At 43.7% G+C, this 14,202-nt stretch overlaps 1 protein-coding gene across 1 annotated transcript in view; it reads right to left on the bottom strand.

Annotated features, from left to right (window-relative positions):
* Positions 1-14,202, bottom strand: part of Tbc1d4 (TBC1 domain family member 4) — a 187,562-nt gene that overhangs the window by 13,524 nt on the left and 159,836 nt on the right. The window contains exons 11-14 of the mRNA XM_032917640.1: positions 7,745-7,908; positions 5,147-5,356; positions 1,746-1,904; positions 381-539 (exon numbers count right to left, since the gene is read on the bottom strand). Of these exons, the coding sequence (XP_032773531.1) occupies positions 381-539; positions 1,746-1,904; positions 5,147-5,356; positions 7,745-7,908 (692 nt within the window). The remainder of the gene's footprint in view (positions 1-380; positions 540-1,745; positions 1,905-5,146; positions 5,357-7,744; positions 7,909-14,202) is intronic.

Genomic DNA, 14,202 nt, shown 5'->3' with positions numbered 1-14,202 from the left:
ACACACACACACACACGCACACACACACACACACACGCACACACACAGAGAGAGAGAGAGAGAGAGAGAGAGAGAGAGAGAGAGAGAGAGAGAGAGAGAGAGAGGCAGGCAAAAGTCAACTGTTCAAAACTCAGTAGCTGAGAGCACCCATAATCTGACCTTCATAGAGATTCCCATTTCAGAGGGATAGTTTTGGGGTGAATGAATATTCCACTCACTCTTCTTTTCAATCAAAATATGAGGTCAGCTTACCCAGCCAACACAGTCAGCAACTCAGCAAACGCCAACAGACCCTCTTCACCAACGCCAACCAGCCAATAAACCATCCAATGGTAAGCTGCCTTTACTTTTGTAAACGATAACCCACTGGACAGACATACCCAAATCCACGAGGATGGCGTGCTGCTGAGCCGTGAGCTGCTTCAGAAGTTCCTTATAGGAGGTGTCCGGAGGCTGGTGTTTGTTGGGCAATCTGTGTCTCAGGCGGTATTGTAAAGCTAGAAATTGCCAAATTTCCCCTCGCCGACTTTTAGGGACCCCTACAATCCAAAAGATGCAAAGTCATTGGGAATGAAGCCATTAAAGTCGCAGGAGATGAGCCACATTTGAAAAACCACCACAATGCTCCTTGCTGTCTGTCATGGTCTCCGGTGTCCTAACAGGAACATATGTTAGCAATTTCTCACGTATAGTCACTTTGCCACTACTATGTGTAAATGAATATTTCCAATTGAATGACGGCAATACTAAGGCACGATTCGCTTCTGCAGTACGCAAGAACGCCAAGCATCAGACAAATTGAGGTAAGTGGGAATAACAGAATGAACTCTGCGGTCGTCATGGGGACAGCATCATCGATCTCTATCCATCTATTAGCAAGCTATAATTAGAAATAGACCCACCCATCTACACAGCATTGTACTTTCCCTTCTTTATAAACAACTTACAACAGAGGGCAGAGAGAACCTGTAGAGACCATATCCAGAGGTTAGGCACAGCCCCTGGTTGAGGGATGGGGTCACCCACCCTTCACAAAATTATAATCCAGAATTGCTCCTGTCTAAAGGAAATACAGGGACAAAGTGTGGAGCAGAGACTGAAGGAAAGGCCATCCAGAGACCGCCGCACCTGGGAATCCATCCCATATGCAGTCACCAAACCCAGTCACTATTCCTGATACCAAGAAGGGCTTGCTGACAGGAGCCTAATATGGCTGTCCTCTGAGAGGCTCTGCCAGAGTCTGACAAGTACAAATGTGGATGCCTGCAGCCAACCATCAGACTGAACATAGGGACCCCAATGGAGGAGTTAGGGGAAGGACTAAAGGAGCTGAAGGGGTTTGCAACCTCACAGGAAAAACAACAATATCAACCAACCAGACCACCCAGACCTCCCAAGGACTAGACCACCAACCAAAGACTACACATGGAGGGACCTATGACTCCAGTGCATATGTCGCAGAGGATGGCCTTGTCTGGCATCAATGGGAGGAGAGGCCCTTAGTCCTGTGAAGGCTAGGGCAGTGGGGTGGGGAATGGGTGGGTGGGGGAGCACCCTCATGGAGGCAAGGGGAGGGGATAGAATGGGGATAACATTCGGAGGGGAAACCGGGAAGGGGAATAACATTTGAATGTAAAGAAGCAAAATAACCAATAAATAAAATAAACAAGCTACAGAACAATGTTACGTTTTCACTTCACAAAACAGAAACGTCTCCACAGATTTTCTTCGGAAATGGCGAGTACCTTCTTTAAGGGACGTGTGGATATCTTCCATGTCGCATCTGATCTTAGTTCTGCAATTTAACAACTTCTTGTCCCATGCTATCAAGACCTCCTTCTGACACGTACCAACTTCTTCATAGTCTAACTTAACTTTTCTAGACTGGAGTTCATCTCTTCTCGCTTGAACAGAAAACAGGAAAAGAGGGGGGAAAAAAATCAATCAAGGCCAACCTGCTGTTAAAATTCAGCACTGTAAACATCGTGTACATCATTAAGTTATACCCAATTACTTTTAAAAATCAGCCACTGACATCTACTCTGGGGAGCAAACGTAAAGTTGTGAGAAAGGGGGCTGGAGATATGGCTTAGTAATTAGGAGGACCTGTGTTCTGAACCCAAGGACCAGCAAGCACATGCTAGCTAAAAGATTCCACCATTCTAGCTGCAGAGAATCAGATGCCCTGTTATAGCCTATGTCAGCACTGCATGCACAGATACATATGCAGCCAAAATACCAATACTTATAAAAAAAAACCTTCTGACATTTTTTGAGGAAAATATAGGTGGTTTTATAATGTTGAGTCATTTCTATGAGAAAAGAACAATAACTAGGAACTTTTTACTAACTCATACAAGGTGATTTTGCTAAGTATAAAAAAACGAACTGGAGTTAAAGAGGTGGCTCTACGTGTCAAGACACTTGCCACCCACCGTGAATTTGATCCAGAGACCTACAAGATGCAAGAAGAGAGTCAGTTTTTCAAAAGTTGCCATTCTATAGTCACTGACCTCCATAGTAGGTGGGGAGGGGGGTGGATACATGGAGACAGCATCTCACGCATTAGCATTAGTCTGCTCCATCCCTGCTGCTATCTGTAAAGTTATTCACCCTCTCCTTAACACAAGACTATGTGGTCCCATATTCATTTTTTATATCATTCTCTTTGTTTGATGTCCTCGGCAGGCTAAGCACATGCTCTATACTGAGCTATGCGCCCGAGCCTCTATTCTTACTAATCTTAAAAAAAACCAATCATTTTATTAAAGTCGACATCCATTCCAGGTTTCAAACGATACAGGATTCTCTCTGATTTGGTGATTGAAAACTCAAGCCCAGACCCCTTAAAGGGAACGGCCACAAAAGCGCCCACCGTCTTGACCCATCTCTGTGTAAACAACTGACTCCAGAAGAGAAGCCACAGAGGCACAGGAGTGCCAGTTTCCTCCTTCCTCATCTCCCCTCATGGAAACCTGAGTGTCCCCGCTCCCTCCGACTCTGGGCTCTTCCCTGACCAGCTTACCTTCTGCAACACAAATCTTGGTTAATTATCCAAAGTCCTCGACAGCACAAAAACAGTAGCAGGACGAATGTTACTCTTTACTTAACACAGTCCCCCAAAAGTAAAACACCTTAAGACAGACTTATTCTTCAAGCAGGGCAGTAAAGATTCCTATTTAGAAATCTGGACATACCCAAAAGTCAACTACGAAAACATTCCTCCTGGACTCCACTAGGGGGCTCCCTGATGCAGTTCTGGTTGCTTCTCCGTACTCGCTGGGTGTTATATCTGACACAATAACCCAATTCTTTCAAAGATGGAGGTTCTCCAAAGCTGATGGGCACAACCCAGCCACATCGTTACTAACAGCATGCTTCATGGGGATCTAAGCATATTTCCTTAGCTGTTTTTCCTACAGCCTTCTCTGTCACTGTGCATTCCGAATCATCTGGAGAGCCTGCTAAAAGCTAGCCAGCAGGCCCTGAGGACGAAATGGTAAAAACAATGAACTTCTATCCTCTCCCAACTGTTTAGCTACAAGGAGACTTTGAGAAATGACTGCTGTCAGTCTAGAAGGTTATCCTTTGTGCTTAAGCTCCGAAGCAAGCATGGAGTTGATTAAGGCCTTTTGAGAAAGAATTATCAACATCATGTCTGTCTTCCCTGCACAAATTAAATGCGTAGCTGAGCTCTGAATGGACATGTGATCATTAATATTAAATCACTCCACCGTCTCATGCTAATACATACAGTTGAGAACTACTGCAACATACTCAAAAAAATGTGTGAGTTATCATGGGTAGCCCTGTACTCTAGAATCTGTTCCACTTGCATGCCAACACATTGAAGTTCCTCGTGTCCCTGGCACCAGCCACTAACCGATCTGTAGATCTAAGACGAAGCTAAACATCTTATAAGGCAAGGCCATCCAATACCAATGATTCTAAAACTTCTTCATGTTGAGGATATTGAAGATGAAACCAATTGCTAAAAGTGTGGATTTCAGAGTCCTAGCAGAGTCTTTGAAAGCTCCACGGGGTCTACCGTGGGTCACACAGCACAAACTCTTAAACCTACATCGGTAATAGCTAACTGCGCTTTTCATTTTACAGATAAGACTTAGTTCCTCACTCTGATAAGGAAAGAGCAGCGAGAATAAACAACGTCTTCACACACTAAGTGATGTTAAAAATAAGAAAACAAATTCGTAACTGCACCGCACTGAGGTACAGTGGCAAGGATGCTGTGGTAGAAAATGAACTCAGGATGGGAACACCTACATTTTTAAAACTGTCTTTCAGAAGACAACACAATAAATGCAAGTGGGAGAGAAAGGGCTGTTTGTACAGTTGCCAGAAATCTGAGAAGTTGGGAGCCCGCTTAAGCTAATCGTGCATTTCACAGATGGAAAAACAAGCCTTCTAGGTAAAGCAATTTGCCCAAAATAATGGTATTTGTATATGTTTTGGATTTGAATACTCCATGAGATCTCTTCGTGAGCGGGTCCTTTGAAACTAGACAAATCCCATCACTCTTTCAAGGGGCTGAGAAATGCATTCTGAGCATTTAGTATACATCAACGTTGCAAGCAATTGCTGTTAACAGCCCAGCCCCTAGGAATACTGGATTGTAAGTTTAGTGACGTGACAATGATTTTAAATAGGAAATTTATAAAACTGTAATAAAGCCCAGGAACTTTGACTCAGTTATATTTAATTGACAGCAGTTAAAGTGGATAAAATACAAACAAATCTGCTTGAAATGGGCATATTTCTCTTCAGAATGAACAAATATCCCTTGAAGTTGACAGATTGCATTCAAAAAAAATGAAAAGGTTTTGCTTTTTTCGTGTTCCAAAGTTTTTCTTAAGTAATGCAGAATGGGGTTAAAATTTCTAGTAAATACCAGTAAAAACATCCTAGTGAGATGAGAACAAGGATATCGGGAATCTACATTCTACGCTACTCATAAGGTTACTGATACTTCAACTCTGTTTTTAAAAAGGGAAATTTGTTAAACCCATATTTCTCAAGTCATAACACACAAGAAAATTAGAAGTCATGAGAACCGACCAATATTCAAATAGAGTATCAATCCCCCAAGAATGAGTGCATGGTACGGAGCCCTGCTTGAATAGCTAACCTTCCAGTTTCTGGTTTTCCTTCTCCATTCGAAGCAACAGGATTTGCTGGTGTATAGCTTTCTTCCACAGACTCTTTATCTCCTTCGATTTCTTCTTCTCTTCAACTTTTTCTGTGTCCTCGTCACCAGACAAGAATATAACGAGAGGCTCTTCCTCCATGGTGGGAGAGAGAGGCGACAACGGGAGCAGCTCAGTCCGGTCTAGCCCATCTGCAGAGAAGAAGACAGTGAGAGGCATCCCTCAGTGGTCCCCACACTGGGGCCTTTCCTGCAGAACACGCGTTGTCCAGCACAAGCTACCACACGGAAGCGTGCTCGCACCCCGCTTTCCTAGTTACTCAGAGTTAACTGAAACTAGAGATTTGAGTAAATTCAGACTGATTTCCCCCTCCAGATTTCCCTCTTGTGGTGAAACAAAAACACCAGGTCACCGCTTCTTCTTTCCACCCAGAAAGACATAGGAGCGAGTGGCTACAAAACAAACTGGTGTTTCCCCAGAGGCTGGCACTTCTGCAATTCACCAATGCGTGTTCTCCGCCTGCGTAACACGGGGTTGTGTGAGTAGGTGTCGGTGATCTCCTGAGGTCCCTGACCACCAGATGAGTCCCACAGAATACCACAGCCGAGCAGCGCTGGGCCATTCCATTCAGGCACTGTCTACTTAACTGGCTTGCCCCAAGCTGTTTCTCCCTCTACTACAGCTGTTCTCTGAATGTGCCAATTATTTTTCTATTAACAGAATGATACTATCTCTTAAAGCATTTCAATGATGGCTGACATCCATTGATAGACGATAGATAGATAGATAGATAGATAGATAGATAGATAGATAGATAGATAATAGATTGACAGATGATAGATGCATAGATAGATGATAGATAGATAGATAGATAGATAGATAGATAGATAGATAGATAGATAGATAGATATGTGTAGATAGATAGGTATAGATAAATAGGAAGATAGATAAATGGTAGATGATAGATTGACAGATATAGATAGCTATAGATAGATAATAGATGATAGATAGATAGATAGATAGATAGATAGATAGATAGATAGATAGATAGATAGATAGATAGATAGATAGAGTAAGGTGAATGAGTGGATGGATGGATGGATGGATGGATGGATGGATGGATGGATGGATGCATGGATGCATGGATGCATGGATGCATAGATGGATGGATTAATGCACTATAGCTCCCTGGGAACATCATGCAAAACCCTATCAGAATCACCCCAAGCTGATTTTCCTACCCCAGGTCTCCGTCTCCCCTCCAGATGCCCTTCTTGCTCAGTACCTCCCAAATCTCTGACCTAAATCTGTCTCTCAACATGAATCTGGAACTTTCCTAGGACATGTTTCTCCCAAAGACAAGTGTAATTTTTGTGTGTGTGCAAAGCCCTGGGACCACCTAGGCAGATTTAATGTGATCTTTAGAAATGTCAGTCGATTCTGTTTGTAAATTCACTGATCTCTGCTCTTAGGCTACTGCTCCTCCTGTGTTTGTGCACTGGTGACTGTTCTGAGCTTCCTGACGGTTCAGGACATTTGATTTCTCATTTCTCAGATTTAGATAAATGCAGCCAAGGCTATGAAGCCCTTGAAATCTCATGTGATTTTGAAATTCAGAGCAGGGATCATAATCTCCCTTCTAGATTCTTCCACTAAGTGTTTTTTCAAATGCATAAAATGTTTCAATTTCATTTTCCTGAAGTGCCCAGGATAGAACTGGGGATCTCATGGGTGTTGGAAATACTGTAGCACTAAACTATGCCACAGCCAGGGTCCCCCATCTTTCTCCACTCCCATCACCCCTCAACTACCTCCCCGCCTTCCCACTGTGATTAGAAAATAAAATGCATATGGTCACAATTGTGTGACGCTTTCTAACATAAATTGGGCCATGTATATAACTAATTTGTGTGAGTGTTTCCTATGTGCTCTCAAATGGACTAATTTTCCCTATGGCTGCAAATTCTTTACCCGTGTTCGTGGAGCTTGCTCTGTTCCATTATTCAAATGTAACTCATAGATCACATCCCTTTACTGAACTTTTGGAGAGGAATCTGTCAAGCTCTCAAATAAGCACTATGGAATTCTTTCCTTCCCTGGTTCTCCCCATCCTTTTCCGGCTCTTGCGTAGACGTATGAAGCCTGCCCTCTATACTGCCACGCCCTTTTCTTCCCTGCCATTTTGTTTAGGGTTTTGCTGCGATCTTTTTGATAGCTCTGACAGATCACAGAAAGCTGCACATGCTCCCTTTGGGTTGCTATGTGACCTGTCCACTGTGATCTATGCATCTCTTCATCATTCAACTTTGCTGTCACTTTGTGTATGACGCTAGCACACAGTATGACCACAGTTTCTTAGCACTGTAGAGGAACAACCTAGTCAGGAATCTCACTCACACCTCCCTTCAAGCATGTCTGAGCTAGGTGGTCTCACGTGATATGCTGATCACTGTGCTAAGAGCACAGTGGAAGCTTTCCATCATTCCCTATATTCTCTAAATATCTATACATTAGGCATCCTCACTCTGTTCCCTCCCTAAGATACTCATGAGGAGGAATCCCTCAATTGCTACACAGACCTTTCTGCTGCTGCATAGCTGAGGGGGACTTGTTCACAGGAGATGCCACCCGGAGGAAAATCCGCTGCCTCCACGAAATTCTGCGAGGAGTGACAGGGGTTCCTCCAGCACTTAGGGACTCGTTGCTGCAGGTGGATGAGGTCCTCTTCCTCCCTTCTCCATCACTGCAGAATGTCAACACATGTGTAACTGGTAAGGAAGACACGAACTTACTTCACAGAGAGGCGGGAGCGCAAGCCATTCCAAAGTTCTGCAGCAGGCAAGCGCAAGGCACAGGCAACATGGAAAGAGGAGACACCAGCCCTCGTGCCTCTCAGCCAAACACATCTTGGGAAAACGGCAACCCAGGATACAGCCCAGTCACAGAAAGTCAGCTGTTTCTACTCCTTCCTTAGAAGGCAACCAGCCCTGGTTCTAACCTGAGGAGTGTCTGCCCTTATGCATGCGAGGAACGGCTGTTTAAGTGATAAGTTTGTACACTGCCCAGGAAGCAAAACGGATCTTTTATCCCAAACCGTGTAAGCAGTTTGTCCAATGCTCAGAGAGTTTTGCTTACAGCTCATTCCAGGTATATACAAGATGGCTTCAACCTTATGTGACTGTTAACATTGATAGCTATCAAATATCCAGACCATGGGAGAAAATAACCCAAATACAGGGAGAATAGACAACCTGAAGGTTATCGTTATTACATATAAGTAGTTTTGAACAGTGAGCCAGCCAGGTATGGTGGTGCACGCCTTTGATTCCACCACAAGGAAGAAGGACGCAGGTGGATTTCTGTAAGTACTGAGCCAACAAGAGCTACACAGTGAGACTCTAGCTCAAAAAAAAATGCATTTAGCCAGATTTGTATGCAGCATGACTTATTGGTTTACTGGGCTGCTGAGCAATGAGATTTCCCATCAGAGAAGGATGAACTGAGATCACCCAACACTGATAAAGGAACTGATCTAAGATTTCTAACCTTTGGGTGAGAGCAGGGAGGAGTGTACCATCACTGTACCTTGGAGCTCTGAGAAACTCACATTTAGAACTTCCGTTCTATGCTAAGACTTTCTTTTTTTTTTTTTCCCCTAAGGCCACTTCTGCATTTGCTAGGCTATGTTCAAATGGAGGTCAGTGTGACTCAAAGTTACTTTTGAGACCAACTCTACAGTTAGACGACCATGGGACCATGAGAGCTGCTGATGGTAGGATGTTATACTCTCTGAAGTTTCATAGTCTTGGATCTGGGAGAATGATAAAGACCTTCTCCTCCTTCTTCTTCTCCTCCTCCTCCTCTTCTCCTCCTTCTCCTCCTCTTCTCCTCCTTCTCCTTCTTCTTCTCCTTCTTCCTCCTCCTCTTCTTCTCCTTCTCCTTCACCTTCTCCTTCTCCTCCTCTTCTTCCTCTTCTTCCTGCTCCTCATCCTTGTCCTTACCTTCCTTCTGCCCTCTTTTTCTTCCTTCTCCACACCCTAACTTTGCTTGTTTTTGTTTTTGTCTTTGATATGGTCTTTCATGTAGTCCAGACTGGCCTCAATGTCTTTATGCATTGAATGTTCAAGGATGACCTTGAACAACGTCTAATCCTCCTGCCTCGACCTCCTGGATGTGGCAGTTACAAGCGTATACTGCTATGTTCAGTTCACATGGTGCCACTCATCAAACTCCAGGGTTTCATCAATGCTGCACTGGACCAAATGAGTTATATCTCCAACCTCAAGAACAGTTATTTTGACTCCAGATTTATCTTCTTAGAAGTACTACTCCGGATTCACTAAACTAAGGGTGAAAAAGGACGTGGATGCGAGCTAACTTGCATATTCCAAGTGCCAGGCTATCTTATGTTAGGAAGTAGCTGGTTCATACATCTCATAGACTCACATCCCCTTCAATATAAGCTGAAAACTCCACTGGTGACCTGTGTTCAAAACGCCCTGCGACACTAAAAAGCTTCGCCTGTATATCAACTTGAGGGAGACATAGTTCAAGTATTTCCCATCAGCACTTTTGTTTCAAATGTTCTCCATCTGCCCTGCTGAATACTCAGAGTATATTACCTGTCTTCATCCTGTAATGCTACCTTGCTGGAGTTACTTTCATTGTCCGTCAATGAGACATTCACGCTAGCTGTTATAAAAGCGTTGTGGTGTCTGTCCAACCAAGACACACTTCGCAGCATCTGGTTGCAAGCCCCCCTGGTGTGAATGAACTGGCAGATGACATGTTTTCCATCCATATGTGGATGTCTAACTGCCAACATCCAGTGCCTAAATTGGGTACTAAGGATCGGGCACACAGTAGAATACGGACCCTTTACTCTAATAAAGCCTACGCTTTGCTGAAGCACCTGGATGCTGAAATGAGGGGAAACCTACCCTACCTCACTTAACAGGACAGGAAATGAAATGCAATTAGAAGGCAGCCCCTAACTGGAAAAAAATTTCTGAACAAAACACCAATGGCTTATGCTCTAAGATCAAGAATCGAACAAATGGGATCTCATAAAACTGCAAAGCTTCTGTAAGGCAAAGGACACTGTGGTTAGGACAAACGGCAACCAACAGATTGGGAAAAGATCTTTACCAATCCTACAACAGATAGAGGCCTTATATCCAAAATATACAAAGAACTCAAAAGTTAGACCAAGAGGGGAGACAAATAACCCTATTAAAAATGGGGTTCAGAGCTAAACAAAGAATTCACAGCTGAGGAATGCCGAATGGCTGAGAAACACCTAAAGAAATGTTCAACATCTTTAGTCATCAGGGAAATGCAAATCAAAACAACCCTGAGATTTCACCTCACACCAGTGAGAATGGCTAAGATCAAAAACTCAGGTGACAGCAAATGCTGGCGAGGATGTGGAGAAAGAGGAACACTCCTCCATTGTTGGTGGGATTGCAGACTGGTACAACCATTCTGGAAATCAGTCTGGAGGTTCCTCAGAAAATTGGACATTAAACTGCCTGAGGATCCAGCTATACCTCTCTTGGGCATATACCCAAAAGATGCCCCAACATATAAAAAAAGACACGTGCTCCACTATGTTCATAGCAGCCTTATTTATAATAGCCAGAAGCTGGAAAGAACCCAGATGCCCTTCAACAGAGGAATGGATACAGAAAATGTGGTACATCTACACAATGGAATATTACTCAGCTATCAAAAACAACGAGTTTATGAAATTTGTAGGCAAATGGTTGGAACTGGAAAATATCATCTTGAGTGAGCTTACCCAATCACAGAAAGACATACATGGTATGCACTCATTGATAAGTGGCTATTAGCCCAAATGCCTGAATTACCCTAGATGCCTAGAACAAATGAAACTCAAGACGGATGATCAAAATGTGAATGCTTCACTCCTTCTTTAAAAGGGGAACAAGAATACCCTTGGCAGGGAAGAGAGAGGCAAAGATTAAAACAGAGACTGAAGGAACACCCATTCAGAGCCTGCCCCACATGTGGCCCATATATATACAGCCACCCAATTAGACAAGATGGATGAAGCAAAGAAGTGCAGAAGTGTAGATCGCTCCTGAGAGACACAGCCAGAATACAGCAAATACAGAGGCGAATGTCAGCAGCAAACCACTGAACTGAGAATAGGACCCCGTTGAAGGAATCAGAGAAAGAACTGGAAGAGCTTGAAGGGCTCGAGACCCCATATGTACAACAATGCCAAGCAACCAGAGCTTCCAGGGACTAAGCCACTACCTAAAGACTATACATGGACTGACCCTGGACTCTGACCTCATAGGTAGCAATGAATATCCTAGTAAGAGCACCAGTGGAAGGGGAAGCCCTGGGTCCTGCTAATACTGAACCCCCAGTGAACTAGATTGTTGGGGGGAGGGCGGCAATGGGGGGAGGATGGGGAGGGGAACACCCCTAAAGAAGGGGAGGGGAAGGTGTTAGGGGGATGTTGGCCCGGAAACCGGGAAAGGGAATAACACTCGAAATGTAAATAAGAAATACTCAAGTTAATAATAATAAAAAAATTTTTACATGATTAAAAATAAAAAAAAAAAAAAGAAGGCAGCCCCTAGGTAAAGGCTTCACCAGGCACTGAGCATGGACAAATACAGCAGCTCACTGCCAGGGCAGCATGTGGTCAGAAGTATGCACAGTGAAAGCGGTCACTTAAGGAATTGAGGCTGCATGAAACACTGTACACCGATTTCCCTATCTCCTCACTTGGAGTACAGGGTAAAATGTAGTGTGGACACGAGGCACAACTTCTAGTTCTGTCTTTTTAAACTTTCTCTTGTTTTTTACTTTAACTACATCAGTTTTCACTTTAACTTCCTTCAAGTTAAGACTCAGGACAAGCATAACGTCAAAACTAAACTGCTTGTGGTGTCTGCTACAGCAGTGGTGACACCGGGAAAGACAGAACACACACCACATACCGTGCACTGTTCTGAACCGTCCCGAGCGTGACCTGTTTCCTCCTTACAGTAGCCACAGCGGGTGGGTGTTATGACCGCCCATTGCTAGGGAGACACCCTACCTAGGAAAAGGCTAAATAACCTGTTCATTTCCTGACAACTGGGAATACAGCCTGAACTCAGAGTCAGGCAGCCCACGGTCCAGAGAAATGTCAATGACCATTGCATGGCTCCTTCAAAGCTCCGTACGTGATACACCTAGGTAAATGTCTTACTACTTTCCTTTGTGATACATGAGATTCAAAATATATATGCTTTTTTTGTTGTTTGCTTTTTCTTTCCTCTTGTTGGATATTTTCTTTACTTATATTTCAAATATTATCCCCTCTCCTGGTTCCCCTTCAAAACCCCCCTATCCCATCCTCCCTCGCCCTGCATTCCCCTACACTGAGGCATTAAGTCTTCATAGGACCAAGGGCTTCTCCTCCCATTGATGCCCTACAAGGCCATCCTCTGCTACATATGCATATGCAGCTGGAGCCACTGCTTCATCCCAGTGTACACTTGGGATGGTGGTTTAGCCCCTGCGAGATCTGGCAGGGTCTGGTTGGTTGATATTGTTGTTCTTCCTATGGGGTTGCAAACCCCTTCAGATCCTTCAGTCCTTTCTCTAACTCCTCCATTGAGGACCCTGTTCTCAGTTCAATGGTTGGCTTTGAGCATCCGCCTCTGTATTTGTCATGCTCTGGCTGACCCTCTCATGAGACAGCTATATCAGGCTCCTATCAGCAAGCACTTCTTGGCTTCCGCAATACTGTCTGGGTTTGGTGGCTGTATATGGGCTGGATCCCCAGGTGGGTCAGACTCTGGATGGCCTTTCTTCGGGCTCTGCTCTCCGTATTTCCTCCTGTGAGTATTTTGTTCTCCCTTCTAAGAAGGACTGAAGCATCCACACTTTGATCATCCTTCTTTTTGAGCATCTGTGAACTGTATCTTGGGTATTCCAAGCTTTGGGGCTAATATCCAGTTATCAGTGAGTACGTACCATGTGTGTTCTTTTGTGATTGGGTTACCTCACTCGGGATCATATTTTCTAGTTCCATCCACTTGCCTAAGAATTTCATGAAGTCATTGTTTTTAGTATTCCATTGTGTAGATGTACCACATCCTCCAACACATGGGAACAGTGGAAAATTTCCTGAACAGAACACCAATGGCTTATGCTCTAAGATCAAGAATCAACAAATGAGACCTCATAAAAGTGCAAAGCTTCTGTAAGGCAAAGGACACCGTGAATAGGACAAAATGGCAACCAACAGATTGGGAAAAGATCTTTACCAATCCTACATCTGACAGAGGGATAATATCCAATATATACAAAGAACTGAAGAAGTTAGACTCCAGAGAACCAAATAACCCTATTAAAAATGGAGTACAGAGCTAAACAAAGAATTCTCAACTGAGGAATATCGAATGGCTAAGAAGCACCTAAAGAAATGTTCAAGGTCCTTAGTCATCAGGGAAATGCAAATCAAAACAACCCTGAGATTCCACCTCACACAAGTCAAAATGGCTAAGATCAAAAACTCAGGTGACAGCAGATGCTGGCGAGGATGTGGAGAAAGAGGAACACTCCTCCACTGTTGGTGGGACTGCAGACTGGTACAACCACTCTGGAAATCAGTCTGGAGGTTCCTCAGAAAATTGGACATTGCACTACCTGAGGACCCAGCTATACCTCTCTTGGGCATATACCCAATAGATGCTCCAACATATAAAAAAGACACGTGCTCCACTATGTTCATAGCAGCCTTATTTATAATAGCCAGAAGCTGGAAAGAACCCAGATGCCCTTCAACAGAGGAAGTGATACATATATGCTTATTTCAATAAAAGGATGAAATAAAAATACCTTAGCATGGTATACTATATGTACATGTATATCTTTTAAAATAATCAGGCACATTATAAACATATATTCCCTTAGTTTCCATATGACTGGAAGCCACTTCCTTTTGTGATTTGTGGCATAAATATGTGCCAGGCAAAGTGGTGGGTAGGGTACAGTCAGGAACAGCTGT

The sequence above is a fragment of the Rattus rattus genome, chromosome 12 (genome assembly GCF_011064425.1).
Source record: "Rattus rattus isolate New Zealand chromosome 12, Rrattus_CSIRO_v1, whole genome shotgun sequence".
NCBI lineage: Eukaryota > Metazoa > Chordata > Mammalia > Rodentia > Muridae > Rattus > Rattus rattus.
The sequence above is the reverse complement of the archived record's forward strand: the minus strand, read 5'-3'. Positions and strand labels throughout refer to the sequence as shown.